The 27,835-nt window shown below is 50.0% G+C and overlaps 1 protein-coding gene across 1 annotated transcript in view; it reads left to right on the forward strand.

Annotated features, from left to right (window-relative positions):
• The window catches only part of SBNO2 (strawberry notch homolog 2), a 69,021-nt gene extending 46,801 nt beyond the window's left edge, over nucleotides 1–22,220 (forward strand). Inside the window, exons 16-31 of the mRNA XM_056867659.1 lie at nucleotides 307–383; nucleotides 3,222–3,425; nucleotides 5,236–5,411; nucleotides 6,002–6,133; nucleotides 6,999–7,134; nucleotides 8,121–8,233; nucleotides 9,443–9,514; nucleotides 11,185–11,293; nucleotides 12,073–12,141; nucleotides 13,498–13,641; nucleotides 14,586–14,680; nucleotides 17,939–18,031; nucleotides 19,031–19,162; nucleotides 19,267–19,343; nucleotides 19,562–19,752; nucleotides 21,679–22,220. Of these exons, the coding sequence (XP_056723637.1) occupies nucleotides 307–383; nucleotides 3,222–3,425; nucleotides 5,236–5,411; nucleotides 6,002–6,133; nucleotides 6,999–7,134; nucleotides 8,121–8,233; nucleotides 9,443–9,514; nucleotides 11,185–11,293; nucleotides 12,073–12,141; nucleotides 13,498–13,641; nucleotides 14,586–14,680; nucleotides 17,939–18,031; nucleotides 19,031–19,162; nucleotides 19,267–19,343; nucleotides 19,562–19,752; nucleotides 21,679–22,220 (2,362 nt within the window). The remainder of the gene's footprint in view (nucleotides 1–306; nucleotides 384–3,221; nucleotides 3,426–5,235; nucleotides 5,412–6,001; nucleotides 6,134–6,998; nucleotides 7,135–8,120; nucleotides 8,234–9,442; nucleotides 9,515–11,184; nucleotides 11,294–12,072; nucleotides 12,142–13,497; nucleotides 13,642–14,585; nucleotides 14,681–17,938; nucleotides 18,032–19,030; nucleotides 19,163–19,266; nucleotides 19,344–19,561; nucleotides 19,753–21,678) is intronic.
• Nucleotides 22,221–27,835: the final 5,615 nt, after the last annotated feature.

Below are 27,835 nucleotides of genomic sequence, written 5' to 3' on the forward strand. Positions count from 1 at the left end.
CACGGCCCCTCTTATTTTTGACCCCTGCAGTGTTTCCCCTGGCCAAATCCATCCCCTGAACCCTCTTCACTCGGAGCAGGTATTTCCCCTCCACCCCCAGCATTCCAGTTGGGATGTCTGTGAACGTTCCGTGACACCGCAGCTGCTCAGCCGGAAGGCCGGCCGCTTTCCCCCAGCGAATTATCGTTTTTGATTATTTTGTTTTGTTTTTCATGAAAACCCCACCGCGTCTATTATTCGCCTTTTAAATAATAAAAAAATGCCGTTAGCAGCAGCTAGAAATAAATGTTGCATCTTAACTTTCAGAGGCGTCTTTCTCTCACTAATTCAGAAGCACTTTCCTTCAACCAAACGAAAACGAGGAACTGGCATTAAAAGAAAACGTAAGACCCTTCTCCTGCCCCCACCCGGTACCTTAGTCCTCTGGCAGCCCCCCCCCCTCGGCTTTGTGGCTCCCCCCCCCCGCTTCCCTTCCTCCACTTCTGCTTTCACCAAACCATCTTGCTTTGTGATCTTTTCTTGTTATTATTATGATTATTTTTAAATTGCTCTTTCCATTCCCTCACCCTAGGGTCTGTCCCCCCAAGGCATGCTTGTTACTTAATCGTCTTTGTGCTCATGAATTTTGTACAGCACTTTCCTGCCTCGATCTTTACCTTCTCCCCCCACCCCTCCTTCTCCTACTAGATGGACTTCATGATTCATTTAAAAAAAATTTCCCCCCTTGAAATCAAAAGCTAACTTTGGTCTTCCCTTGGTTTGTGAAGACGCTACCAGCTTTGTAAATCTGAGCTGAAAACCTCTCGATGTTTTTTGCAAATTTTCTATCTGCAAAACCGCTGGCTCCAAATTGAGCCATGGAAGCCCTCTGTGTTCCAGAGATGTGAGGGGGCCATGTTTTGGGGTGGCTTGCCCACAGTTCTGACTTGCCCATAACAGATCAAGATCTCCCCGAAAGCTGCACCATTCAGTGGAAAACCAGTAGCAAGCTCTGTCCGATCTTACTGAGGAAACCCTGAGAAACTCCCGGCTTTCGTGTAAAAGTGCTTGGAAAACTATTGCTTTGACTTAGCAGGCACAAAGGGGGGCTTTTATGCAGGGACGTTTCCTCGAAGTCACCCCACCGACTGCTTCGGGGCTTCCCTTAGATTATGCAGGCATTTTGCGACCATCAGAGGTCGTCTCTCTCTCCCCTTGCATTTTCAAGATTTGGGTGAAAGCAGCATCTGGCAAATGCAGGTAAAACACATGGGGAGAGTGAGGCAACTTCTGACGGTCGCAAAATGCCTGCATAATCGAAGGGAAGCCCCGAAGCAGTCAGTGATGTGACCGCGGGGCAACGTCCCTGCACAAAAGGCCGGGGGTGTTGCGTTTCGGAGCATCCTGAGTACACAAAGCCCTGTCTCTGCACCTGTGAATCTTTAAAGGCTAGAAACTTGTGTTTTTTTCCCTTTTAAAAAAGAAAAGCCGAGAATCTCTCGATGCCAAATTTTTCTGTCCGCTACTGGATAGCAGGCTTGCCGCTCTGTGGTCACGGGACAAAAAGCAGGGAAAGCCAGCAGCAGAACTCTGCCGGGCGGATCCTTGTCCCATTTCCCCTCTTTCTTCCTGTTCCTCAGTTCTCCTACCTAGCTGAGACACCCCCGCCCTGATCTTACGGAGGTGGTCAGCCCGGCAGACTGCGGGTGAGGGAATCTCTTGACGGAGCGCCCCTCTGTGTGCCGAAAAAGGATAGTGACAAAACAAACGAAAAGGAGGATCTATGCCGAAAATAACCAGTGATAGAAACAACAGCACATGCGGCTAAATGAGTACAGTAACAATGGAAAACATCCAGGCAATGGCTACCAGTTAACAATATAATTAGTCACTTGTAATATGAGCTTCAAACATGCATAGAAATACCATGTAAGAGACAATAGTATATAAGTATCACAACAACTCTACCTCATGGGCAGGTGGAAAAACAAAGTGAAGATCAATTGCAGGTCAGCAAAATATTTAATGGAAATTCTATAGACATATTTTTCAGTACTACGTGTAATAGAATACATTCCAATGATAATATAGTGTAGTTGAACAAGTCAAACGTTGGTAGTGTAGAAAACAAAGTCCACGTAGTGAAAATATATACTGTCACGATACTAAACATAGAAGCCACAACGAGGTAGGGTAAGATAAATATTCCATAGTAGTCACGTTGAAAGATGGGTATAATTCCAGTAGAAACATAGAAAAGTAAGACAAAAGGAACAGGATGTCTAGATCAAAGCTTCTTAAACTGTGGGTCGCGACCCCATATGGGGTTGCATAACTGAATGTGGGGGTCGTGAAAAATTTGGCAATATAAAATAGGTATACAAATCAAACATTTACTGATATATACAGTATACCTATATACCCAGGGTTGCATAAAAAATTCTCAGGCAAAATGGGGTCGCGAGTGGAAAACGTTTAAGAAGCCCTGGTCTAGATCATTCCACCGATTCATATAAGAATTTCATCAGCCCTTTTCTAAAATAATGTTGCAATAATATGGAGATATATGTAGCTACAATCTTCCCAGCAAATATCCAATTGGTAACAGGGAGTGCACAGGAAAAGGAGAGAGAGAACCGGTAACGAGACAATTGACTCCCACATCCAAATAGAGAATCTGAACTAATCAGTTCCGTAAGCCTTAATATCTAGTAAAACTTTTAGCCCCAAGTATCTCCAAGATCCAGATTAAAAGTTGTCTTGCAACCTTTAATTTTTAGTGTACAGAGGAATTAATTGTTAGTACTGTTCTTTGAACTAATACCACCAAACCAGAAATAAGACCTTCAGAAGAGTTTTTGTCTTTTATTGAAAAAAAGGAACAGGTTATTTTATTAGACAAGATGTGAGAAAATACAAGCCGTGTGAAAATTAACCCTGTGGCTACTGCCAAAACAAGTGCCAAAATTATCAAAGTTCCCACCGTTCCTCGGCCATATTGGAATAAGGAAATTTTTTAAAGCCAACCAGATTTCAAGTTATTATCGATAGAACCCTTTTTCTTGGCCTGGCAATTTTCTCTGGACCGGGAATATTCCCCGTCGGGGCACAGTTCCATCCTGTGATCTCCCTCCCGCAGGCTTCCCGCGTCAGACGAACGGGGTCTGCGCACGCCAGTCCTCTGCCCCCTCGTCTTTGCCCTTGGCGGCTTCTGGCTCTCATCGCTCCCTCCCTCCCTCCAGGGAAGCAGAGGGGCCGCTGCCCCAAGCCCCCCAAGGCCCTGTGTGACCTGACGAGCGCCGTCATCAAGATCAGCTCGGACAGCAGCTCGGACTCCGAGGCCGGGCTGGAGAGCGACTTCAACTCCTCCCCCGAGTCCCTGTTCGACAACGACGACGTGATCTTCGTTGAGCGCACCTCCAACGGCTTTGTGTGCGACGACCCAGGTGAGGGTCTGCTCAGGTATCTCCCTGTTCATCGTCATGGTCTCTGTGCAGTCTCTCCAGGGTGGCGAAAAGAGAACTGAGGGACAGCCGCTCTCCCACCACTCCGCCACGTAGTCCTTTAGCCAGGAAGAGCCACTGGCAGAGGGGTGGGGGGAGCATCCCTTCTAGAAGCTACCTAACTCAAAAGTTCTCTGCGGCTGGCCTGCGCAGTTCCCATGCGTGCCTGCACAGAAGACCACTTCGACGAACAACAGTTCCAGCACAGCGCAATACTGTTTCCCCCCGGAAGGGACCTGACATCCTTTGTGTGCCCCTGCCCTGTGCTGTCCCCTGGGGAGGACTGCCAACCTCCCGGCGGGGTCTGGAGATCTCCCGGAATTACAACTGATCTCCAGCCTACAGAGATCATTTCCTCTGGAGGGCATGGCTGCTTTGGAGGATGAACTCTATGACATTATATCCCGCTAAGAACTCTCCGCTGCCTCTACCCCCAAATCTCCAGGAAATTCCCAACCTGGAACTGGCAAGTCTAACCTTGGGTTAATTTAATGCAATAGCAATGCAAGCACATTTGTGTGTGTGTGTATGTGGCATTTTTTGCTGAGTTATGCAGGGAAGTCCCCATACCCTCAAAGAGCTTGCAGTCTAGAATTCGGCAACAAGCAAAGGCAGAAGATGTGGGAGGAAGAGCACGGGGGAATCCATTCGAGCAAAAACTCAATTTGCCTGATTTAGCACGTTTCTCTCCCACCTCCTCTGATATCTGCTTTGGGCAGCTAAGGGGGGAGAAATAATACAATTTAAATTTTAAATTGGCTGCAGTTGGGAATAAGGATGAAGAGGGGAAAGTTTTCTTTGCCCAGCCTGAAGGATAGAAAGTTGCTTTGTGAAATGGTGGGGGGGGAAGGGGTTGGACCTGGAAATTATAGAATTTCGAGCTCAGTTGGCTCAGATCTCTTTGCCTCTGTCCGTCCCCCTGGGGAGAAAATGGGAACCAGGGCAGGGAAAGCCCCATTCTCCCAGGCCCGTGGCAGGATCAAAAGCTCAGTCTGGGAGGGGTCGTGGCTCAGTGCCAGAGCATCTGCCTGGCCTGCAGAAGGTCCCAGGTTCAATCCCTAGCATCTCCAGTTAAAGGGACTAGGCAAGTAGGTGATGTGAAAGACCCCTATCTGAGACCCTGGAGAGCCGCTGCCAATCTGATTAGACGATACTGAGTTTGATGGACCAAGGGTCCGATTCAGTATAAGGCAGCTTCATGTGTTCGTGTGTCACACACAAACATACACCCACGCACAGGAGAAAGACAGGTGGGCATTCAAACATTGACGGCAAGGGTCTCTTTCTTGGGCTTTGTACTCTGCAAGCTTTACCCCTACTTATGGGTGGAGCGTAGGGTGTATGAACAGCGACCTCTGGGCTATCCATGGCTATGAATCAACATGAATACTAGTCATGAGCAGGGCTATTAGAATAGGTGCCATGGAACACAGGCAGGATAATGCTGCTGCAGCCGTCTTGTTTGTGGGCTTCCTGGAGGCACCTGGTTGCCCCCTGTGTGAACAGACTGCTGGACTTGATGGGCCTCGGTCTGATCCAGCAGGGTTTTCCTTATGTTCTTATGACCAGGTAAATTGCAAGAGCAGGTCGCGCATTCAGTCTCTATACTGCAGAGATACCTGGCTTGCAAGCAGCAATCCTCTTGCTTCCCACAAGCAGACACTGGATGCAAGGGCCGTGTTCCTTGAGTACCCTTGCTTCTCCCAAAAAGAAAGGGAGCCATGATGTTTTTTTTCCCCCATTTTCCTCACAGGCAGTTCATACCTGCTGGGTTCCCAGAAGGAAATGCACGGCCCAGGAGCCCTGGAGCATGTTGAGAAGATGAAGCAGGACCTCCTGGCCAAGGTGAAGGCCCTGGGCAAAGACCTACCTCTCAACACCTTGGACAAACTGATCGATCACTTTGGTGGGCCGGAGTGCGTGGCCGAGGTAAGATTCCTGGGCGTAAAAGAGGGAGAAATTTGGCTTCCAGATGTCATTCTGAGCGATTTCTGGGTTCCTGTTTTGGGGCCGGCAGTTCACCACAAGGGAGGAACACATTTGGAATAATTTGATTTGGGTTGAAATCACAAGTTTGTGAAATTGGTAATGTCCCTGGATGGGCTTGCGCAGGTTTGGGTTCCTGAAGCAGGCAAACTTTCCCTGCCCCTGGCCTTTGCATCAGTGTTCGCCATACTTCCAGTGAGGGAAGCACAGAGACTCATGCAGGGGGGCAATGAGCAGCCTCCCCAGAGGATGAGCTGATTTTCCTTCCGTATTCCTGAATATCATGCCTAATACAGAGACAGGGCAAATTTACCTACGCCCCCACGTCTGCTAATGGGAAAGAGCCAAGGGCCATCCCAGTGAATCATCCAGAGACAAAGCGGGCGGCCTCCTGTGTGGGTGTCTCCCTTCCCGTGAGAGACACTGTTGGGAGAAGCAAGAGTGCGCGTCAGTCCCCCAGATCAGAAGCGGACCAGGGGGGTTCAGCTTTTGCACAGTTCTCCCAACCTAACGCACATTCATCTCCCATGCAGATGACCGGGCGGAAAGGGCGAGTTGTGCGCCGGCCGGACAGCTCCATTGTGTTCGAGTCGCGGGCCGAGCAAGGGCTGTCGATCGACCACGTGAATCTGAAGGAGAAGGAGCGCTTCATGAATGGAGACAAAGTGAGCACCGGGGGGGGGCATTGACGGCGAGCAGGGAAAGGCTCTCTGAATGTCAATCTGGAGGCCAGAACCATCTGACTTCATTTTGGAGTGTCCGGACCACACAAGATTGGCATAAGTGTGATTGGATAGCTTGAGGTTATGGTTTCTAAGGGGAGAAGGGGGGGGTAGGAATGAACATGCGTCTGGAAACGTCTCTGCCCAGGACTGGTGGGCAATGCTCACGGGTCTTCCCAATCTCGTTGCTCCCTTTTCAAATGAACCGGAGTAAAATCCTTTTACCCGCACCTTGATTCAAAGTCAGTCGAGGTTCCCTGGGGCCCGATCCTGCCTATGTAGTTCCAGTTGGCTGATCCCTGCATTGGCACTCAAAAAGTGACGTACTGGTACCAGAAATCCAGCTTGATGCAACAGGAAGGGAGGGAGTTATAGTTATATGATTAAAAGCGGTGGTTTGGAGCAGTGGATCTAATCTGGAGAACTGGGTTTGATTCCCCACTCCTCCACATGAGTGGCGGACTCTAATCTGGTGAACCAGGTTGGTTTCTTCACTTCTACACATAAAGCCTGCTGGGTGACCTTGGGCTAGTCACAGCTCTCTCTGAGCTCTCTCAGCCCCACCTCCCTCACAGGGTGTCTATTGTGGGGAGGGGAAGGGAAGGCGATCGTAAGCCAGTTTGATTCTTCCTTAAGTGGTAGAGAAAGTCGGCATATAAAAGCCAGCTCTTCTTCTAGCTAGCTCGTTCATTCATTAATTTGTTCAGTGGCCATTTGGGTTGACTTTCTCTGACTCTCTCTCTCTCTCTCTCTCTCTCTCTCTCTCTCTCTCTCTCTCTCTCTCTCTCTCTCCCCCTCTCTCCCCCAGCTTGTAGCAATAATCTCCGAAGCCTCCAGCTCAGGGATTTCTCTCCAAGCAGATAGACGGGTAAAGAATCAAAAGCGACGTCTTCACATGACGCTGGAATTGCCCTGGAGCGCCGACCGAGCCATACAGCAATTTGGTAAGCCAAGAACCCCAAAGCCGTTTCTACTTCTGTTGTGTGGGTTCATGGGGGGAGGGAAGCACTAAATGTGAGGTTGGATATGAAACTCTGTTTTTGAAGAATCTTTGGATTTGAGTCTTTGAAAAGAGCAAGTGTCTAGCCCTTGTGAAGGTATTTAGCTTTGGGAATTTGTAACTTTTCACAAAAATGTCCTTTTATATCTTAATGTAATTTTTTTATTTTGGGTGGGGGGGAAGCTAAATACTCTGAGGATAGCAAGGTTCTCTATATGATACTTTGTAAGTTTTCCATGTCTGGGAAACTGGGCACTGTTGATTGGATATGTTATTTTGAAGTGTTACGTTCGCTGTGAGAACATGGAATGTTAAGGACCTGAGTGGTTCCAGTAAACGTAAAATGGTTGTTTCTAAGTAGACGGATCTTAAAGCTGATGTCGCTTTTTTACAAGAAACTCATAAAATGGAAAAGGATAAGAATTACTTGTGCAGAGAGTAGGTTAGTGAGGTATATGTTACAGAGACATCTAATTGATCCAAAACCCCATCTCAGTCTGTTTTTTCCCTTTAACTGACCCTCCATAATCCATGCCTTCTGGGACATGCTCAATTTTTCTGACTCTCTGGGGAGTCTCCTCAACCCTTACTTATTTGCAGCTGTCTCCTTTTGCTGTTTCTTGATCTTGTGTGTTTGTGGGGTGGGGGTAGAGATCCCCCTCTGCTATTGGAGACTCCAAGCAAAAGGTACCATTCCAGTGCCGCAACAAATAATGTCATTGAAATCGATCCTTATTTTCAGTCTGGTTACAAAACGTTGGAAATAAAGCACACGAGTTCAGAGGAATTGCTGCTTTTCCTTTTCCCTCACTTATTTGTGTGGTTAATATAAGCACTGAAAGGACATCCCGTTAGCTGTCCCCCTCTTGCTGGGGGGCAGGGCTGAGCTGAGAGAGCTCACTTTCTCACTTGCTGCTTCCTCACCCCCAGGCAGAACACATCGCTCCAATCAAGTCTCCGCCCCAGAATATATCTTCCTCATCTCCGAACTGGCCGGTGAGCGACGGTTTGCCTCCATCGTGGCCAAACGCCTGGAAAGCCTTGTAAGATTTTATTTTTATTGTAAAAGAAGTATACTTCCCATACGCCTTGGCCCAGTGCGGGCTTGTCGAGGCAGCTGATGAACTGTGAGCCATCGTACAAAACGATAAAAATGAGCGATGCGCAAAAGTCGCTCAGTAGCTGCCGAAGAAAACTTCCGCAGTATTGGACAGCTGGAAACCAATTAAAACAGGGGTGTCGAACTCATTTGTTATGAGGGCCGGATATATCATAAATATCACTTGGTTGGGCCGGGCCATTCCTCGCCAGCCCAGATCGAGAGGGGTTTGTGGCTGGCTCACGGGCTGGGTACGAGCTCTCAAGGGGCTGGATCCAGCCCTCAGGCTGGATGTTTGACTCCCATGTCCTAGAACAGAGGTGCTGAACTCATTGGTTACGTGGGCTGGATATAACATAAATGTCACCTGGTCAGGCCGGGCCATGCCTTGCCAGCCCAGATCGGGACAGGGGCGCGGGGTGGCTGGCTCGCAGGCCGGATAAGAGCTCTCAAGGGGCCAGATCTGACCCCCAGGCCGTATGTTTGACACCTCTGAATTAAAATCTCCACAGAACATCCACAAGAAGGAAACAATTATAAACTCAACTAAGTCCCTCATTTTAAAAAGTCATCTTCACATATTGCCAACAAGTTAACAGCCTCCTCACCAGGCAGATGGCGAAGAGGTGGGTGCCTCATAGCCAGGGTGCTGCAGCCAAAAAGGCCCTTCCTCGTATTATTGCTTGCCTCCAAAACTGGAGAGAGGCAGAAAAGGAGTTCAAGCAAAGCTCTTGATTGATAGGTATGGATGTACAGGAGTAGGTGGTCCAGCAAGTCTTCCCTTTTTTTCCTCCTTTATCCCCAGCAACCTGGCAATCGGAGGTAGACAGCCTCTGATCCTGGAGGTTCCATTTAACCGCTGTTGTGAATATCTATCAGTTAACCAGCCCGTTCTGAATTTGCCTATTCCTCAAGCCAGGTTCACAAAAGTCGCTAGCCCCCTGAAAAACGTAAAAGGCCCACATCTGCAAACTGCTTAGAGCCTTTTGGTGGAGAAGAGTCATTTTGTTGTGCTTGCTAAAAGCTGAAGGTGAAACCCCACAGCCTTGGAGAAGTGCTTGGTTTGCTGTCCCCCCCCCCCCCACCGCTCTGTGTGGGTTTTCCCCTCCGCCTTTGTGAACTGTGTCTGCCTTCCTTCCTCCTGTCTTAATAGGGTGCCTTAACTCACGGGGACAGAAGAGCTACTGAATCCAGAGATCTCAGCAAGTACAATTTTGAAAATAAGGTACGGAATGCGTCGGGAGCTCCAAACCGCCGCTGGCTTCTGTACCAGGCTCCAGAGCCCCTTGTCTGTCGTTCCATTTTGTCTCTTTTGAGGCCCGCTGCGAGAACATAACCACACTTTTATGCTAACCATGACTCATTGCCTGACTGGGGCGCAGTGATGCGGTGAAGGAAAATAAACCTGGTGGTGGCAGTGTGCAGAGGCACTGTCTGTAGCAGCAGCCTCAGCACTCAGCTGCCTAAGAATCTGTTTTCGTTTTAATATTTTTAAAGCCCAAGTTAGGCTTTAAAGTTAGGAAAAGTGGAAGGCAGTAGGAAAGAGGAAGACCCAACAAGAGATGGATGGACTCTATAAAGGAAGCCATGGCCCTCAATTTGCAAGACCTGAGCAAGGCTGTTAAGGATAGGACGTTTTGGAGGACGTCGATTCATAGGGTCGCCACGAGTCGGAAGCGACTGGACGGCTTATAGCCTTCTGGACGGCTTATAGCCTTCAAAACACATGGTTTTCAAGAGGAGCTATTAACCTCTGCGGGGCCTTCCCTGTCCTTGCCCCTACTGTGATTAGCGTAAGCGGAATAAGCAATGTCCTGTTGCTGTAATGTATGCAGATTGCAGAATTCTGCGCAGAATTTTCATTGTCTAGGCACAGATTTTGTGTGTGTATCCCCCACTCTTTGGTGATCATGGCCGAGCACACCATCTGCCTTGGTCCTCCTGCTGGATTCAAGTCTGGTAACCCCTCAGAGACCAGCAAGATTTTGGGGGCATGAGCTCTCGAGAGTCAAAGCTTCCCTTCATCAGATACTGGAACTGACAAACAGCTTGGACTCCTGAAGGCTTATAGGCCGAAAATCTTGTCCATTTCTGAGGCGCGACTGGACTGGAGTTGTATTGTGGAACTCCCTGCCCCAGGATGTGGTGATGGCTGCCAATTTGGAAGGCTTTAAGAGGGGAGTGGACATGTTCATGGAGGAGAGGGCTATCCATGGACACTAGTCAAAATGGATACTAGTCATGATGCATCCCTGTTCTCTTCAGGATCAGAGGAGCAGGCCTATTATATTAGGTGCTTTGGAACACGGGCAGGATGCTGCTGCTGTAGCTGTCTTGTTTGTGGGCTTCCTAGAGGTACCTGGTTGGCCACTGTGTGAACAGACTGCTGGACTTGATGGGCCTTGGTCTGATCCAGCAGGGCTTTCCTTATGTTCTTATGGAGGACGGGGCTATCCATGGCTGCTGGTCAAAATGAATACTAGTCATGATGCACACCTATTCTCTCCAGGATCAGAGGAGCAGGCCTATTGTTATAATACGTGCTGTGGAACACAGGCAGGATGGTGCTGCTGCAGTCGTCTTGTTTGTGGGCTTCCTGGAAGCACCCGGTTGGCCACTGTGTGAACAGACTGCTGGCCTTGATGGGCCTGGGTCTGATCCAGCAGGGCTTTTCTCCTTGCCCCAGGATGTGGTGATTGCTGCCAACTTGGAAGTGGGAGTGGACATGTTCATGGAGTGGACATGTTCATGGAGGAGACCTGATGGGCCTGGTTCTGGTCCAGCATGGCCTTTCTTATGTTCTTATGACTCGAATCTAGCGGTTCTACTGTTGACTGACGTGGCTTCCCTCTGAAACCCCCTCGGGTCTGACTCTTCACCTCTTTCTTTCCCCAGTATGGGTCCAAAGCCCTAGACAGGGTCCTCCTCACCATCCTCAACCAGACCGAGAACGAAGTCCCCGTGCCAAGGAGCTACCTCAGAGGAGAGGCCGCTTTTTTCCATGGTAAGGGGAGTTTAGACGAGGGTGGAGCTAAATGGGGGAGCCTCCATATTCAGTGGCAGTCTAGCTCAACACCAGTGGCTGTGGGGAGGGGGCAGCGACAAGGGCATATTTTGCCCTTGGTGCCTGTGGGCCTTTCCAGGGCATCTGGTTGGTCTCTGTAGAAATCAGGGGTCTCTACTAGACGGTCCCTCGGTCTGATCCAGCAGGGCTTTACTGGTGCGTTTGTGGTGTCAAGCTTCAAGCCAAGATGCCCCCTGTTCAGATTCCAACTCAGCCACAGACTCACAGTGCCGTGAGGCAAAGCAGCTGCGTAGAATCATGGAATCATAGAGTTGGAAGGGGCCATAGAGGCCATCTAGTCCAACCCCCTGCTTAACGAAGGATCAGCCTAGAGCATCCCTGACAAGTGCTTGTCCAGCCTCTGCTTAAAGACCGCCAGCGACGGGGAGCTCAACACCTCCCTGGGGAGCCGATTCCACTGTCGAACAACTCTTACTGTAAATTTCTTTTGAGAGCGGTACCTCTCTGCCCGCAGTTTAAACCCATTATTGCGACTCCTCTGCTGCCAACAGGAACAGCTCCCTGCCCTTCTCTAAGTGACAGCCCTTCAAAGATTTAAAGAGAGCAATCATGTTCCCCCCTCAGCCTCCTCTTCTCCCAGACCAAACATTCTCAACTCCCTCAGCCTTTCCTCATAATGTCCGTTTGGGGCGTGGCCGTTGTGGCCATAATAAAGATAGAACTGTACCTGCTCACACCCACCCCTTCTACGCTTTCAGAAATGAAGCAAAGCCTCCTCTCGGTTGGGATCTGTTGCAGAGAGATGCGCTACGGATACGCGGAGAAAGGTACGCGCTCGTTTCCCCACCACCACCTTCCCTCGAGCCCAGGGCCAGGATCAGTGTGGTTGCAGAAGCGCCCCCCACCCCCTGGCGCTGAAAAGCCGTAGGGAGAGGTTCCTGGGGAGGAGGTGAATGTCGATGAACATTCTTTGGACGTCTTTGTTTCTGCTTTCTCTGACCACATACACACACACACTGCAAACCTCTCAGCCTGCTTTGAGCACTCGTTCTTCCATGGGACCGGCTTCAACAGGCACCTGCTGCCCATCCGCCTCTGCCGGGAACGGGGGATGACTTCCGAAGCCCCTGTGATGTGGCAAAAGCCACTGAGGTTGTCTCCCTATTCCTTCTAGAATGAGCTCTGGAGGGGGAGGAGCGTGATTCCATTGTCTTGAGCCGGGGGTTGGGCATGCATCCGTCTCCATGGCAGCACTGGAGGGCATCTTGCTGAGGTTCCCCCAAACCTGGAGACAGTCTATTGTCTGTGGGGGTTCCTCGAGCTGTCTTGGCTCTGCCTTGGAAGAAGCAAGGATCCCATTTTAGTAAGGGGCGTTCATGTAGTTGACAAAGCAACACTCATGAGCCCGCGTAGTGAAGCGGTTAAGAGTGGCGGACTCTAATCCGGTGAACCGGGTTTGATTCCCCACTCCTCAGCATGAGCTGCGGACTCTAATCCAGTGAACCGGGCTTGATTCCCCGCTCTTCCACATGAGCGGTGGAGGCTAATCCAGTGAACTGGGTTTGATTCCCCACTCTTCCACATGAGCGCCGGAGGCTAATCTGGTGAACCGAGTTTGATTCCCCACTCCTTCACATGAGTGGCGGACTCTAATGTGGAGAACCGGGTTCGATTCCCCACTCCTCCGCATGAGCAGCGGACCCTAATCTGGAGAACCAGGCTTGATTCCCCGCTCCTCCACATGAAGCCTTCTGGGTGACCTCGGGCCAGTCACGGATTTCTCCGAACTCTCTCAGCCCCAGCTACCTCACAAGGTGTCTGTTGTGGGGAGAGGAAGGGAAGGTGATTGTAAGCCGGTTTGAGACTCCTTAAAGGTAGAGAAATGCTGGGTACAAAGACCAACTCTTCTTCTTCTTGCAATGGATGAAGCTCTTGATGTTTGCAATGCTTGTTTCCCTTTAAAGTGTCATAGCGCACTCAACAGTTTCTGTCCATGGAAACAACTTCACTCTGATTTACTGAGCCAGTTTATTATGTTCACTGTGTTCCGGGGTGATTTTTTCTTTATTCTGCTGCAAGCTCATTTCTACTGGTTGGCCACAGGGGGGCCCTTTGACGGGAAGGCTGCCGAGAAAGTGAGGAAGAGTGACCCTCCATTTCCCTCTCCTCCTGTTTCCTCGCAGACTGCTCCATCACCAAGTTCTTGAACCGCATCTTGGGCTTGGAGGTCCACAAGCAGAATTTGCTCTTCCAGTACTTCAGCGACACTTTTGACTACCTGATCGACAGGGACAAGAAAGTGGGGAAATACGACATGGGGATTCTGGGTAAGGAGCCGGCTGCTAATCCACCATTTCTAAGATGCCATGAGAGAACAGGTCATCTGCTCGTGGGTGGGGAAGGAAAGGGGTTTCAGAGCCTGGAGTGTCCCCCTATACCTGGAGTCAGGTATGACTCCAGCCTCAGCTACGGGGGTGGGGGTGGGGGGGTTGGATCCAGCCAGAGAGTTCTGGGGCCTTGCAGGGAGGGGGATTTCAGCCCACTGTTGTCCTCCAGTTCCCCCGTTTTGTGGAAGCACCATTTCCGGGGGCATGTCAGGGACCAGGGAGAAGAAATCCCATTCCTCCAATGGAAACTCCCTCTGGATCCCAGCCAGAAGTTTGAATAGAGTGACCAAAAGAGATTTTCTGGCCCTGTTGGCGTTACTTAGAATCATAGAATCACAGAGTTGGAAGGGACCACCAGGGTCATCTAGTCCAACCCCCTGCACAATGCAGGAAATTCACAACTACTTCTCCCGCACACACACCCAGTGACCCCTACTTCATGCCCAGAATATGCAGGCGTCCAGGTCTCTTCTGATCAGGCATTGGGTCTCTGGGATTCGCCTGTTCCATTCAAAAGGGTGTTTCAGAGCTTGGTAAGATTGAATTGAAGATGGCCTCTTAATTTCCTGTAACCATCGGGGGTGTCGATGCTTGGTCCAGGGTGGCTTTGTCTCCTTCCCTTCTCTGCTGTTGGGGAGCCAAATCTTGAGTCAGAAACTTGGCTGTGCCTACATGAGGCTCCTCTGGAAAACCAAGAGACCTCTTTTGCCATGGATATTCTCCTCTTGCCAGAAGAAACTGTGGCCGCTAGTGAAAGGGATCCAAACCGCGGTTCAGATTGGGAGGAGGAGACCAGGTGGGGAGGGGTCATGGTCGAGATCTGTTGCATGCTTTGTAAGCTGTCAGCGAGCCAGGCTTCCCCACTCATTGACTGCTTCCCTCAGACTTAGCTCCCGGCATCGATGAGATCTATGAAGAAAGCAAGGAGATTTTCTTGACCCCGGGACACCCCCAGGATGGGCAGGTGGTCTTTTATAAGGTGAGGCTGGTGACAAATAGACGGGGGCGGGCGGTGGGGAGGGTTGCAGTGAAATATTGGGGCCTCTCGGTCCTTTCTGGATGACAGATCCTGCCAATGCACTCATGTGGCCTCTCCGACATTTGTGGATCTCCGTCGGTGAAGCATCTATGTTTGAGAGACGCCATCTGGTTTGGAGCTGTCGCTTGCAAACTAGGGTGCTTTCGTTCAGGTAAAAAGGCATTGGGTTTTCTCTCCCTTTCAGTGCGGGTTTATGGGGTGCTACGTGGGAATGGAATCCGGGCTTGGGGATTTGGGTACCGAAATAGGAGCGGTGGTTTAAAAGCAGATTTATGGCGAGTAAAGGAGGGGGTAGGGTTTTCCTGTTGAGGCCCTGTGGGGCAGGATAAGCCGAATCGGGTCAAAACTCCGAGCGGGCCCTTCATATGGAAGTATTGCCACCCCCTCCTTCTGGCATACTTGGGCTTAGATCAGGGGTCTGCAAACTCAGGCTCCCAAGCCGCATGCGGCTCTTTGGCCCGTTGAGTGCGGCTCTCCAAACATGGTTCGGAGCCCCTGCTCTCGCGCCCGCTCGCGCTGGCAGCCGGGCTGCGGAGCCGACATGCCTGAGAGAGAGAGCGCAAGAGAGAGAGCAGGCGAGCGGGCGCGCTGTCTCTCTCCCCCCCCCCCCGCCGTGGAGAATGGCTGGGTCCCCCTTTCCCTTGCCCTCAATGGTTGGGAGGCTAAAGCCGTCCCTCCCCTCTAGCTGCGCGATTACTGGGCAGGCGGCTCGGCGGCTCCTGCCCCCCCCCCCGCCCGCTTATCAGCTGTTGGGCGGGGCGGGATTCCTTTGGTAGACCTGGCCTCCGGCTGAGTCCCATTGGGAGGCCATGTCTACCCACTGGCTTTCTTGGCGGTAGACCTGGACTCCGAGGAGGGGGAAAAGTCCCCCTTCAGAGGCCAGGTCTACCAATTGGCTTCTGTGGGCCTCCGGAGGCCAGGTCTACTGCCAAGAAAGCCAATGGGTAGACCTGGCCTCCCAGTGGGATTCAGCCGGAGGCCAGGTCTACCAATAGGCTTTTATGGCGGTAGACCAGGCCTCCAGACGAGGACTCCAGACGGGGAGGGGGAAATGGCAGGGACTTACAATTTAATTTTTATCAATAAATAAGATCACTACTAAGTATGATATCAAGTTTAATTAAGACTTAAAACTTTAATTAAAGTTTATTAAGTTAATAAACAGTGTACCTACATATATAGTTTAAGTTTAAGAAATTTGGCTCTCAAAAGAAATCTCAATCGTTGTACTGTTGATATTTGGCTCTTTTGACTAATGAGTTTGCCAACCCCTGGCTTAGATTAACAGATCTAAGCAAGCAGTCGTCGGTGGACAGGAACAACCGCATGAAAGGAGAGGCAGTCAGACAGTCTTTATTGCGGGCCGCAAGCTATTCAGAAGCAGAGTAAAACAGAGAACACTGAGATAAGCATGGTGTAGTGGTTAAGAGCGGTGGACTCTGATCTGGAGAACCGGGTTTGATTCCCCACTGCTCCACATGAGTGGTGGAGGCTAATCTGGTGAACTGGATTTGTTTCCCCACTCCTATACACGAAGCCAGCTGGGTTACCTTGGGCTAGTCACACTCTCTCAGCCCCACCTCCCTCACAGGGTGTCTGTTGTGGGGAGGGGAAGGGAAGGTGATTGAAAGCCGGTTTGATTCTTCCTTAAGTGGTAGAGAAAGTTGGCATATAAAAACCAACTCCTCCTCCTCTTCTTCTAAAATTAATTATCTACGCAGAGTCTCGCCATATGTCCTTCACCCGAATATATCTAACAGTTCAAAGGTTAGAACCTGAGTAGAATTATACACAGGATGTTATCTTGACCCATATTTTCATTGAAGAGAATAAAGAGTGTCTGGCTGTCCTCAACTGGGGCCAGGGCGTTCTCGGCCCTGGCCCCGGCCTGGTGGAATTACCTTTCCAAAGAGACCAGGGCCCTGCGAGACCTTAGGGAATTCCGCAGGGCCTGTAAAAGGGAAATATTCCGCCAGGCCTATAGTTGACGGCAACTACGGTTTTGTCATCAGTGCTGGCCCCCCTATTCCCCCACATTTTCCTTATGTTGTTCCATCTAAAATAGGGAAGGCCCAAACTGTTTTTAACTCTGCAGGGGTCTCCGTGCCTTACTATTGAGCGCCATCTGTTTTAATCTGTTTAATACGTTCAATATTAATTTTAATGTATAACTGATGAAATGGGGTTATTGAAATATTTATTGATCCATGTCATTATGGTTTTATTGTTTTATTGTATTAGTATGGATGATGTTAACCTCCCTGATCCTGGCCTTGGCCGGGGATTGAGGGCTGTATAAAAACCGAAATAAATAAACAAATAAATAAATAAAACTTCACCACAGATACTTGGTTGACCCCTGCCAATAAAATTTTGAGTTTTTTGCTCAGAGAACGTGTTTTTTTTAAAAAAATCAATCCACACAGGTTCTCAGGTTATGTCTCTGAGGTTATTGGAAACTACCCATGATAGGAAAGGGAGAGCCAAGTCGCTTCACAGTTAATTTATGACTCGGTTTTCCGTTGAGTGTAAAGAAGAGTTTTACCCACAGGCGGTTCTGCCTGTTTGCAAGAATCGAGTTATGAAGCATCACAACGTAATATGCTGTAGCGAGATGCCAGGGTTGTGTAGTATTCTGCACTTTTTAAAAAAGATATTTACATTCTGCGAAAGAATCTGGATTCTGCAATCAGCACAAGCGATGCTAATAGGTGCAATAAGCGTTGCAGAGCAGTTGAGCCCCTTAGGACCCCAGACCACGAGACACCTCATTCAGCCAGCCCTCTGGCTTCTGAAATTTTGGGTGGCATTGTCCACACAATTTCTAACTGTATCTTCATGAGGGCTAGAAACATTTTAAAACGTTTTAAAAATATGAAATGAGGAAGTGCTCCAGACATTGGGCTTTGTGTTGGTTACAGGGCCTTCACAGTGCTTTGAAAGGTTCCCGGTATACAAACAGCCCTCCATACAATATCTGAGTGAGAAGACTTCTCAATGTTTCGAACTCATTCATTTCTGGGATTCAGGCCTGTGACTTTCTGCAAAAAACAGGAAATGAGCTTTTCTTGATGTGGAATCCAAAGTCTTTCTAGTGCTGCCTCCTTGGGTAGACTGAGACGGAGGCAGGCAGGCAGCGTTTAAGTCTCCCGCACCCCCAGTCATGCAGCTTCCCGCTTTTCTTCCACCCCACTTTAGATCAGCGTCGACCGAGGCTTGAAGTGGGAAGAGGTCTATGAGAAGTCTCTCCAACTGACGGGCTCCTACGACGGCTTCTACCTCTCCTACAAGGTGAGTGCGCCAGGCGAGCGGTGCGGGCGGCAGCTGCAAGGGGGAGCCCTTGCTCAGCTCCCCCCAGGATAGGCAGGCGGCCACTTCAAGTAGAAAGAAGGGGAAACCCATCCTTGCAAAATCCAGACAGTGGGTGATGGAGAATCTGAGTGCATTTTGGTTGAGGCTTTGGGCCTAACCTGAGGGCCTTAATACAGGCAGAGTTTTCTCAGGGACTACTAGATACGAGTCCAGTAGCACCTTAGAGACCAATAAGATTTTCGGAGTATGAGCTTTAGAGAGTCAAAGTTCCCTTGGTCAGATACCTGACGAAGGGAGCTCTGACTCTCAAAAGCTCATACCCTGAAAATTCCTGATGAGGGGTGCTTTGACCTGAAAGCTCATAACCCCCCAAAATTCCTGACAAGATATCTGGCGAAGGGAGCTTTGTCTCTCGAAAGTTCATACCAAAAAAATTCCTGACAAAGGATGCTTTGACTCTCAAAAGGTCATACCCCGAAAATTCCTGACGAACGGTTCTTTGGCTCTCGAAAGCTCCTACCCCGAAAATTCCTGACGAAGGGTGCTTTCAAAAGCTCTTACCCCAAAAATTCCTGACAAGAAACTGGTTAAAGGGAGCTTTGACTCTCGAAAGCTCAGACATTGAAAATCCTGTTGGTCTTAAAGATGCTACTGAACTCATACCTAGCTGTTCTAATGCAGGCTTACATGGCTACCTCCTGAAGCTATATTTTCGGGAACTGTGTCAACAAGAACTTAGCAGAGGGAAGGAAGGGTGAATTGGGGGCTGGATTTCCAGGGTGGATGGGGTGGAGGAGCTGGATCTTGAACTTGCCCATCTGTGTCGGGGATCCATATGTCAACGTCATACCCCAGAAGGACCCCCTGTCTACCGGCAGCAGCATTCTCATGGCGAAGAGATGCTGTGTGGGGGGGTCTCCACTTCCTGTGCTCCCCCCCTCGCCCCAATTCATCTGCAAATATCTGTGCTCCCTGCAGGTTCGGGGCAACAAGTATACCTGTCTGCTGGCGGAACAGAACCGGGGGAAGTACTTCACTCTCTACAAGCCGAACATGGGCAAGCAGACCCAGTTGGAGAGCCTCGACAGCCTCCAGAAGAAGTACCAAAGGGTAGGCCTGACCCTTACCGTGCCGCTCCCCCCATCTGCCTCCCCTCCCCCCCCCCCCGATAGAGGAGAGCAGCCCGTTCACCGTTTCCCTTCCTTCCTCTGTAGGTGTTGCCAGAACAAGCCAAAGAACACTGGGAGAGCTGCTACACTTTCTCTCTGAAGCACTGCAACCATGCTGTGTGGTAAGGAGGCCAGCCAACACATGTGGCACTCTGTGCCAGAGAAAATAGTCTTTATCTACCTACCTACCTGGTACTGCTCAAATAGCTACAGCCTTGAGCAGAACACAAAGAAATAAAAAAACAACCAAGTGACATCGATGACCTATCCATCCCTCATAACAATCTAGTTTGACATCCCTGCTCTAGTCCATTCATAACGAGCCTTTTTTCTCCCCCAGGAACCAGAATTGCAAACTCGTCCAGGAGGGGAAGGAGTGCTTCCAAGGCACCCGCCTACGCCACCACTACATGCTGTGTGGGGCCCTGCTGCGCGTGTGGAGCAAGATCGCCAGCATCATGGCCGACATCACCAACACCCACTATCTGCAGATTGTCCGACTCAAGACCAAGGAGAAGAAGAAGCAAGTCGGTGAGTGGGAGGGCATCCAGGTCCACGGGACGGCCGTCCGTTTTGTGCCCGTGCGGAGAAGGGAGACCCGACGTCCTCATGCACGACGTGGGGTGGGGACATATCGTTTGTTGGGTTTGACTCGAGGAGGCAGGAAAAATTGGGGGAAAGCCCCCTCCCCAGGTCTTTCTGCTATGTCCCCTTGCTGGCTTTGTCACCCGGAATTCCGCATCAGGAACAACGGGAAAAAGGAGGATCAGGGTAACTACCGACCCATCAGCTTGACATCTATACCTGGAAAAGTTTTCATACAAATCATCATTCAGTCAGTCCTTGAGCATTTAGAAAGGATAGATCTGATGACTAAGAGCCAGCACTGGTTTCTCAAGAACAAGTCACGTCAGACTAATCTTATCTCCTTTTTTGAGAAAGTTACTACCTGGCTGGATCAGGGGAATGCTGTAGACATTGTTTCTCTTGATTTCAGAAAGGCTTTTGATAAGGTTCCACATAATATTGTTGTTGACAAATTGGGAAAATGGGATTTAAATCCTATTACTGTTAGGTGGATCTGTAACTGGTTGGCAGATTGCATCAAAAGAGTGGTTGTGAATGGTTCCACTTGGAGAGAAGTGACTAGTGGAGTGCCTCAGGGATCTGTCCTGGGCCTTGTGTTGTTCGACATCTTTATAAATTATTTGGATGAAGGAATAGAAGGGATGCTTATTAAATTTGCAGACGATACTAAATTGGGAGGGGTAGCAAATATAGTAGAAGACAGAGTCAGGATACAGGATCATCTTGACATGCTGGAGAATTGGGCTAAAACTAATCAAATGCCTTTCAACAGAGATAAATGTAAAGTTCTGCATTTAAGTAGGAAAAATCAATTGCATAAATATAAGATGGGGGAGTCTTGTCTTGGCAGTAGTGTGTGCAAAAAGGTCTTAGTAGACCAAACGCTGAACATGAGTCAGCAGTATGATGCGGTAGCTAAAAAGGCTAATGCGATCTTGGGCTGTATCAACAGAAGGATAATGTCCAGATCACCCAAAGTGACGGTATCGCTTTACTCTGCTCTGGTTAGACCTCACCTAGAGTATTGTGTTCCGTTTCGGGCACTGTAGTTTAAGAAGGATGTAGACAAGCTGGAACGTGTCCAGAGGAGGGCAACAAAGATGGTGAGGGGTCTGGAGACCAAGTCCTATGAGGAAAGGTTGAAGGAGCTGGGTATGTTTAGACTGAGAGGGGATATGATAACCATCTTCCAGTACTTGAAGGGCTGTCATATAAAGGATGATGCCAAGTTGTTTTCTGTTGCCCCAGAAGGTCAGACCAGAACCAACTGGTTGAAAGTAAATCAAAAGAGTTTCCATCTAGACCAGGGATGTCAAACATAAGGCCCAGAGGCCAGATCCGGCCCCTTGAGAGCTCTTATCTGGCCCAGGAGCCGGCCAAGGCAGCCACCACCACCACTCTCGATCTGGGCTGGCGAGACATGGCCTGGCCCGACCAAGTGACATTTATGTCATATCCGGCCCGCGTAACAATTGAGTTTGACACCCCTGATCTAGACATTAGGAAGAATTTTCTAATAGTTTGAACGGTTCCTCAGTGGAACAGGCTTCCTTGGGAGGTGGTGAGCTTTCCTTCCCTGGAGGTTTTGAAGAAGAGGCTAGATGGCCATCTGTCAGCAATGCTGATTCTATGACCTTAGGCAGATGATGAGAGGGAGGGCATCTTGGCCATCTTCTGGGCATGGAGTAGGGGTCACTAGGGGTGTGTGAGGAAATAGTTGTGAGTTTCCTGCATTGTGCAGGGGGTTGGGCTAGATGGCCCTGGTGGTCCCTTCCAATTCTATGATTTTAGGTACCCAGAGCTTTCCCTCTGCCCCTCTGCTGTGCATTTTGCGGTTGACCCAGCTCACACTCCCCTCCTCCCCGGCAGGCATCAAGATCCCAGAGAGCTGCGTCCGGCAGGTGCTGCAGCAGCTGACCCAGATGGATGCCAATGTGAAGCAGAAGAAGAGCCAGGTGCTGGCAGCTGCCCAGGGGGGCAACATGCCCTACCCCCTGCTCCAGCAGCCACTGGGCTTCCCCCAGCCAGGAGGCTTTCTGCCGCAGGACGAGGTCTTGGACTTGACTTACAGCCCGCCCGCCGATGGCCTGGTAGACCTGGGGGGCGCCGGGGAGCCTCTACCCTTCTGGGAGGATGCCGCCCACCAGCCCCCGGCCCCGGGGGCCCCCTCACCATTGCATTTCAGCTTCCCCGCCTCCTTTGACGGCACGGCCTTGGGCCCTGCCCAGCACGAACCCTTGCCCCCCGCCCAGGCCCCCCCACCGCTGGCCGAAGTGCCGGTGCTCGACCCGGACATTAATTACAAGGAGCTCCTGGAGGAGATGCTGAACTCGCTCAACGTGGAACCCCGCGACAGCGCCCAGGACCGCCAGAGCGTCATCCAGTTCAGCGGGCCCTTCTCCAGCTTCTAGAACGCAAGCGGGCGAAGCTGAGGAGGGGGGGGGCGGGTTTTTTTATACTGGTTTGGAATGGACCACTTCTGTCTTTTTACACAGGGCTGGGACGAGGCGGAGAGAGCAGAATAGGTAAACAGAAGCAAATTTATTTATATATAATATACAGTCACGCGGCTACTAAATTTTTATATATATGTATCTATAGAGAGAGAGAGAGAGAGGTAACAAGAGATGTTATGGAACGGGGGGCAGAACACCTCCTAAAACCTGGTGGGCCGTTTGGAGGACGAACGGCCCGCCGGCCTCCCCCACCTTTTATCCCGTATCTTCTCCTTCATCCCAGTCGAACCTCCCTTCGCAACCCCCACCCCACTTAAACTACTGAGTTGGAAAGCTATGGCCTTTATACTTTTTCTATCCTGCTTTTTTCAGAGTGGGGGCAATTTGAATCCAGGACAGCAGTGGGCAAGAGGCAGCATTCCCTGTGTTTTAGTGTCCCACGGCTGGTGCGCAACAGCTTTCTATTTTTCTTAAAAAAAACCACAGAACCCTGCTCCCAAAGTTTCTAGCCCTCATGGCTTGTGGGGAAAAGGATTCTGAGGCGTCTGGCAACTATGGGAGACAGGAAGCTGGACTTGGGCTCCCTCGATGTGACCCTTGTGCCCGCGGGGTCCCAGAAACCAGGGCTCTTCAGCCTTTGACAGCTACAGCGGGTTATAAATTCCCAGCGCTCTGCATAGCTTCTCAACCTTTCGGTGTGGAAACGCTGAAACCGACGCACAGCGAACGAAGAGGTGAACATTTGCACAAAATACTCAGCTCATGCAATTTGGCTTTTTCGGGGGAGGCTTGTGTTAGTAGGGGTGGGGGGAGATGCAGGGGCTGTTTCCCCAAGCAGAGTCCTGCTTACACTTTGCCGGAAATTGTGGGGAAGAAAAACAGGCCAAAGGAGCACTGCAGTTGCAGCTTGCAAAGAAAAGGGGTGTTTGTACGTTGGGGGGGGGGCGATTTATAAACAGAGAAGGTCCCTCGATTTGGATGACCGTAGTAAATTTGGGGTGGGGGTTGTTACCCAGGTTACAAGATCTCGGTTCAGAATTGGCTCTGAATACCAAATAGGTTTATCTCTAACCACAATCTCCAAGGAATATCTGGAGACGACAGTTCAAGCACCTGCCCGGAATTAGGGCCCCCCACCGGCTGTTTTTTCTTCATTTCCTACCTTTGCCCGGTGTCCCTTTCAGACAAATCCAGAAGAGCCTGCCCTTAAATTTCCTCCATCTCCCATCAAATCAAACTTTTAAAAAGACACTTGGGCCTGTACGTCATGATCTGCAGAATTATGCAGATTTGAGGTCTGGTGCAGGATTTTTGCAGTCTGAGAGGCGCAAGTCCCCTGACCTTTAAAAACAAAACAAAAAATAAAGTTTCTAGCCCTCATGGTTGCAAAGATGGGTTTTAAAGCCTGCATGCAAAGCTTGGTGCAATGTCAGAGGCTGGCGGGTGGCAATATTGGATAGGAATTTGGGGAGGGGGAGGCTTTAGCCCCCTCTTTGCCCCTCACTGCAAGAAATGAGGCAGAAAGAGCCGATGCCTGCTCCACAGAATGGCAGTGGGCTTTTTGGTGCAGAATAGGATTGCAGAATTTGGGGGAGTGTCCCATCTCCGTGTTCCTTCTGGTCATTTAAGCATGGGTGTTTTACCTGAGGTTTGTTGCTGGCTGGACCCACACTTTCCTGTTGGGAATCGATGCACAAGCAGTCCCGAAGCTCAAATCAAGTCCCCGCCCCTTGAAATGCTGCTTCATAATTGGCTTACTTTGTAGAGCTTACTGTGAGAGAAAATCCCCTCCCCAAAAAAAACCAATTGCTGCATAAAAAAACATTTTAAGAACAAAAAATGGAGTAATCTGAAAGGGGGGGTCAAAATCCAAACCTCGTTTTTAAAAAGCCTTTCTCCTGCTCAGAAAGAGCTCCCAGGAAGCAGGAAGCATTTGAATCCCTACCTCTTTACACGCTGCTTTGTAACTGGCTGCATGCTTTCTGTGAGAGAAACCAAGCTTGCGTGTCCCACACTTTGCCTTACGTATGGGGATTTCACCCGGGCTGAGCTCAGGGGAGAGGGAAGAATCGGGTTAACAGAGGGACAGGAAGTCCCGGGATTTGCCAGGGCTGGCAGCGAGGTCATCTCTAATGGACGGAAAACTCACACATAACTCCAAGGAACAACCGAGACAGACTGGGGGCGAATGTGAGTGAAAGTACCCATGCATAAGCGGCCTTTCTGTGCATGTTGGATTGCCCAGCTTTGCCCAGTAGCTGCTGAAAGTAGTGGCAGGACCACTATGTTGTCCTTCAGCTCCCCCTTAATTGCTCTAGGTGGGGGGGAGGTTCTCCCTGGAGTCTGTATCCCCCCCCCCCCAAAGCTCCTTTTGATTTGTGAGCCTGGGTGACTCCCAAGGCCGGCTGCCTATCCCCGCGGCTCAGGTTGGGGGAGACTGTCCCTCCCATGGGTTCAGATCCATCCCCTCTCCTTCACGCGCTTACTCTGAGCTGCAGCATCGGGAGGAAACTGCCTGCCTTTGCGAGACCCCCCCCCCATCTTCGCCAGGCAATATAAAATTGCTGCTGCCACCCAGTTAAAAGACTGATCTTAGATGGTTGGATCTGTCAATTTCAAATATGCGTTAAAAACTAAATACATGAAGACAGAGAACCAGCGTGGTATAGTGGTTAAGAGCAGTGGTTTGGAGCAGTGGACTCTGATCTGGAGAACCGGCTTTGATTCCCCCACTCCTCCACATGAGCGGTGGACACTAATCTGGTGAACTGGATCTGTTTCCCCGCTCCTACACATGAAGCCAGCTGGATGACCTTGGGCTAGTCACAGCTCTCTGAGCCCCACCTCCCTCACAGGGTGTCTGTTGTGGGGAGGGGAAGGGAAGGTGATTGTAAGCCAGTTTGATTCTGCCTTAAGTGGTAGAGAAAGTCGGCATATAAAAACCAACTCTTCTTCTTTTGAAGGGCGAAAGGTTTTAGACGTGCAAATTGCATTTTAGGAGAGGGGAGAGACCGGGAGGGGGAGGATATCCCTGTTTGTCGTAACTCGTGGCATTAAAAACTTTTTCTAGTAAACGAGGGCACCTTTTAATGAGGCTAAACAGTTGCAGCCCCAAACCAGGGAGGCCTGGGGGCCGGTTTTGGGCTCCCTGATTGTTGTTGATCCGGGGGCCCTGGCACTTGACCATTATCTGCTCCAGCGTGGTGTAGTGGTTAAGAGCGGTGGTTTGGAGCAGTGGACTCTGATCTGGAGAACTGGGTTTGATTTCCCATTCCTTCACATGAAGCCTGCGAAGTGACCTTGGGCTAGTCACAGTTCTCTCTGAACTCCCTCAGCCCCACCTATCTCACAGGGTGTCTGTTGTGGGAAGGGGAAGGTGATTGTAGGCCGGTTTGATTCTCCCTTAAGTGGTAGAGAAAGCTGGCATATAAAAACCAACTCTTCTTCTTCTACAGTGTCGGTTCCATTCTCTCTCCGACTCCTGTTTCGTAGTGTATTATTAATATTTACTCCTTTTTTCCCCTGCACTGGGACTTCCTCTGCGCGTGCTTGGCTCCGCCTCCCACGGCAGCCATTTTGCGGCTGTGCCCGCTGGCCCACATCAGAATTCCAAAGGTGCCCGCCTGCCCGAAAAGGTCAGAGACTTCTGCCCTAGCACATGGAGCACTGCCCCAGCCGCAAATATATCCCGTGCATCTGGGCGCTGCGGCATAGCCGGCTTGCAGCGAAAGGAAGGGAAAAAATAGGCTTCAAACTCAGGAAACGGAGGTGCTCTGGGCCGCCCCCCCCCCACTGCAACATTTCCCCAAATAAGTCTCTCTGAAGCGTATGTTTTTTTTAAATGGCGGCCTAACAAGATATATGCAATTCCCCTTCCTGCTTTCTCTGGGAACTGGAGGAAACCTGACCCCTCCCTTCCCCTTTGGTCCTTCTGCCCTTCCCTGCCCACCCCCCCTCTCTCCCCGTCAGGAAGAATTATCATTATGTAATAGCTACTTTTTAAACTAAATTATTATGCATTTTGTTCTACTGATGGTATGTATTTTTTTAAATGGAAACCCCCCCTTCCTCACCCCCCCCCCCGTCGGCACTTTCTAACCACCGTCTTTTGGTCTGCTTTATTATTATTTTTTCTATGTATATTTATAATTAATTGGAAATTGTATATATGTAAAGGGGGAGGGGAGAGTTTCTTCCCCCCCTTTTCCTTGGTTTGTTGAAAACGTGCCTTTTGACGAATGATTCCTGACTTTTCTATTTTGCATCAGAAGGATTTAAAACGTTGGCATTTTTTTCCTGCTCAGTAAAGATGGAAACGAAATGAGGCGTTAAGAGGCTCCGAGTGCCGCATCTTTGAATGTTAGGGATGCAGCCGTTTGCAATCCGGGCTCTTGGGCCCTGCAGCCAGAGAATAGGGGGGTTCCTCTGTGAAAAGATTTGAGCTATGGCTTCTCTGTTACTGAAGTGCCCACTTTGCAGGGGTAGAAGTTACAAGGGTCAGACAAGCATCTGGGAGGCCCTTCTCCGTACCCCTTTTCTACCAGGGAAGCTTCCTTCCTAAAAAAGGATATTGCGGAGCTTGAGAAGGTGCAGAAAAGAGTAAGCAAAATGATCAGGGGGGTAGAGCAATGGCCCTATGAGGAGCGGTTGAAACGCTTAGGGCTGTTTAGCTTGGAAAGAAGGCGGTTAAGGGGAGACACTATAGAGGTCTATAAAATTAGGCATGGTACGAGAGAGTGGACAGGGAGAAGCTTTTCTCCCTCATACTACTAGGGTTCGGGGTCTTCTGCTGAAACTGGAGGGTGAGAGATTCAAAACAGAAAAGGAAGTACTTCTTCACACAACGCATAGTTAAATTGTGGAACTCCCTGCCCCAGGATGTGGTGATGGCTGCCAACTTGGAAGGCTTTAAGAGGGGAGTGGCATGTTCATGGAGGATAGGGGCATCCATGGCTACTAGTTAAAATGGATACTTGTCATGATGCACACCTATTCTCTCCAGGATCAGAGGAGCATGCCTAATATATTAGGTGCGGTGGAACGCAGGCAGGATAACACTGCTGCAGCTGACTTGTTTGGGGCTTCCTAGAGGCACCTGGTTGGCCTCTGTGTTAACAGGATTTGATGGGCCTGGGTCTGATCCAGCAGGGCTTCTCTCATATGATTCAACGATATTTGGCCAGTCACACACATTCAGCCTGGCCTATCTCTGAGTTGTTGTGAAGATACAACGGACATGAGGAGAACGCCATAAGGCACTTCAGGGCCTTTCTGGGGAGAACGGCAGGGGCATAAAGGAAGTAAATTAATGCAGAAAGGTCCCCCAAATCCAATCTTTAGTCATGCCAGTTCAAGGCTCTCATGTACTAGGATCTCTCCCCGTATGATAATGGCAGCGGCTCTCCAGGGTCTCAGGCGGAGGTCTTTCACATCACCTACTTGCCTAGTCCCTTTAACTAGAGATGCCGGGGATTGAACCTGAGACCTTCTGCATGCCAAGCAAATGCTCTACCACTGAGCCACAGCCCCTGTTGGTCATTACTCCACCAGAACTGCTAGTGCAAGCTCGA

Source organism: Euleptes europaea, chromosome 2 (assembly GCF_029931775.1).
Source record: "Euleptes europaea isolate rEulEur1 chromosome 2, rEulEur1.hap1, whole genome shotgun sequence".
Classification (NCBI taxonomy): domain Eukaryota; kingdom Metazoa; phylum Chordata; class Lepidosauria; order Squamata; family Sphaerodactylidae; genus Euleptes; species Euleptes europaea.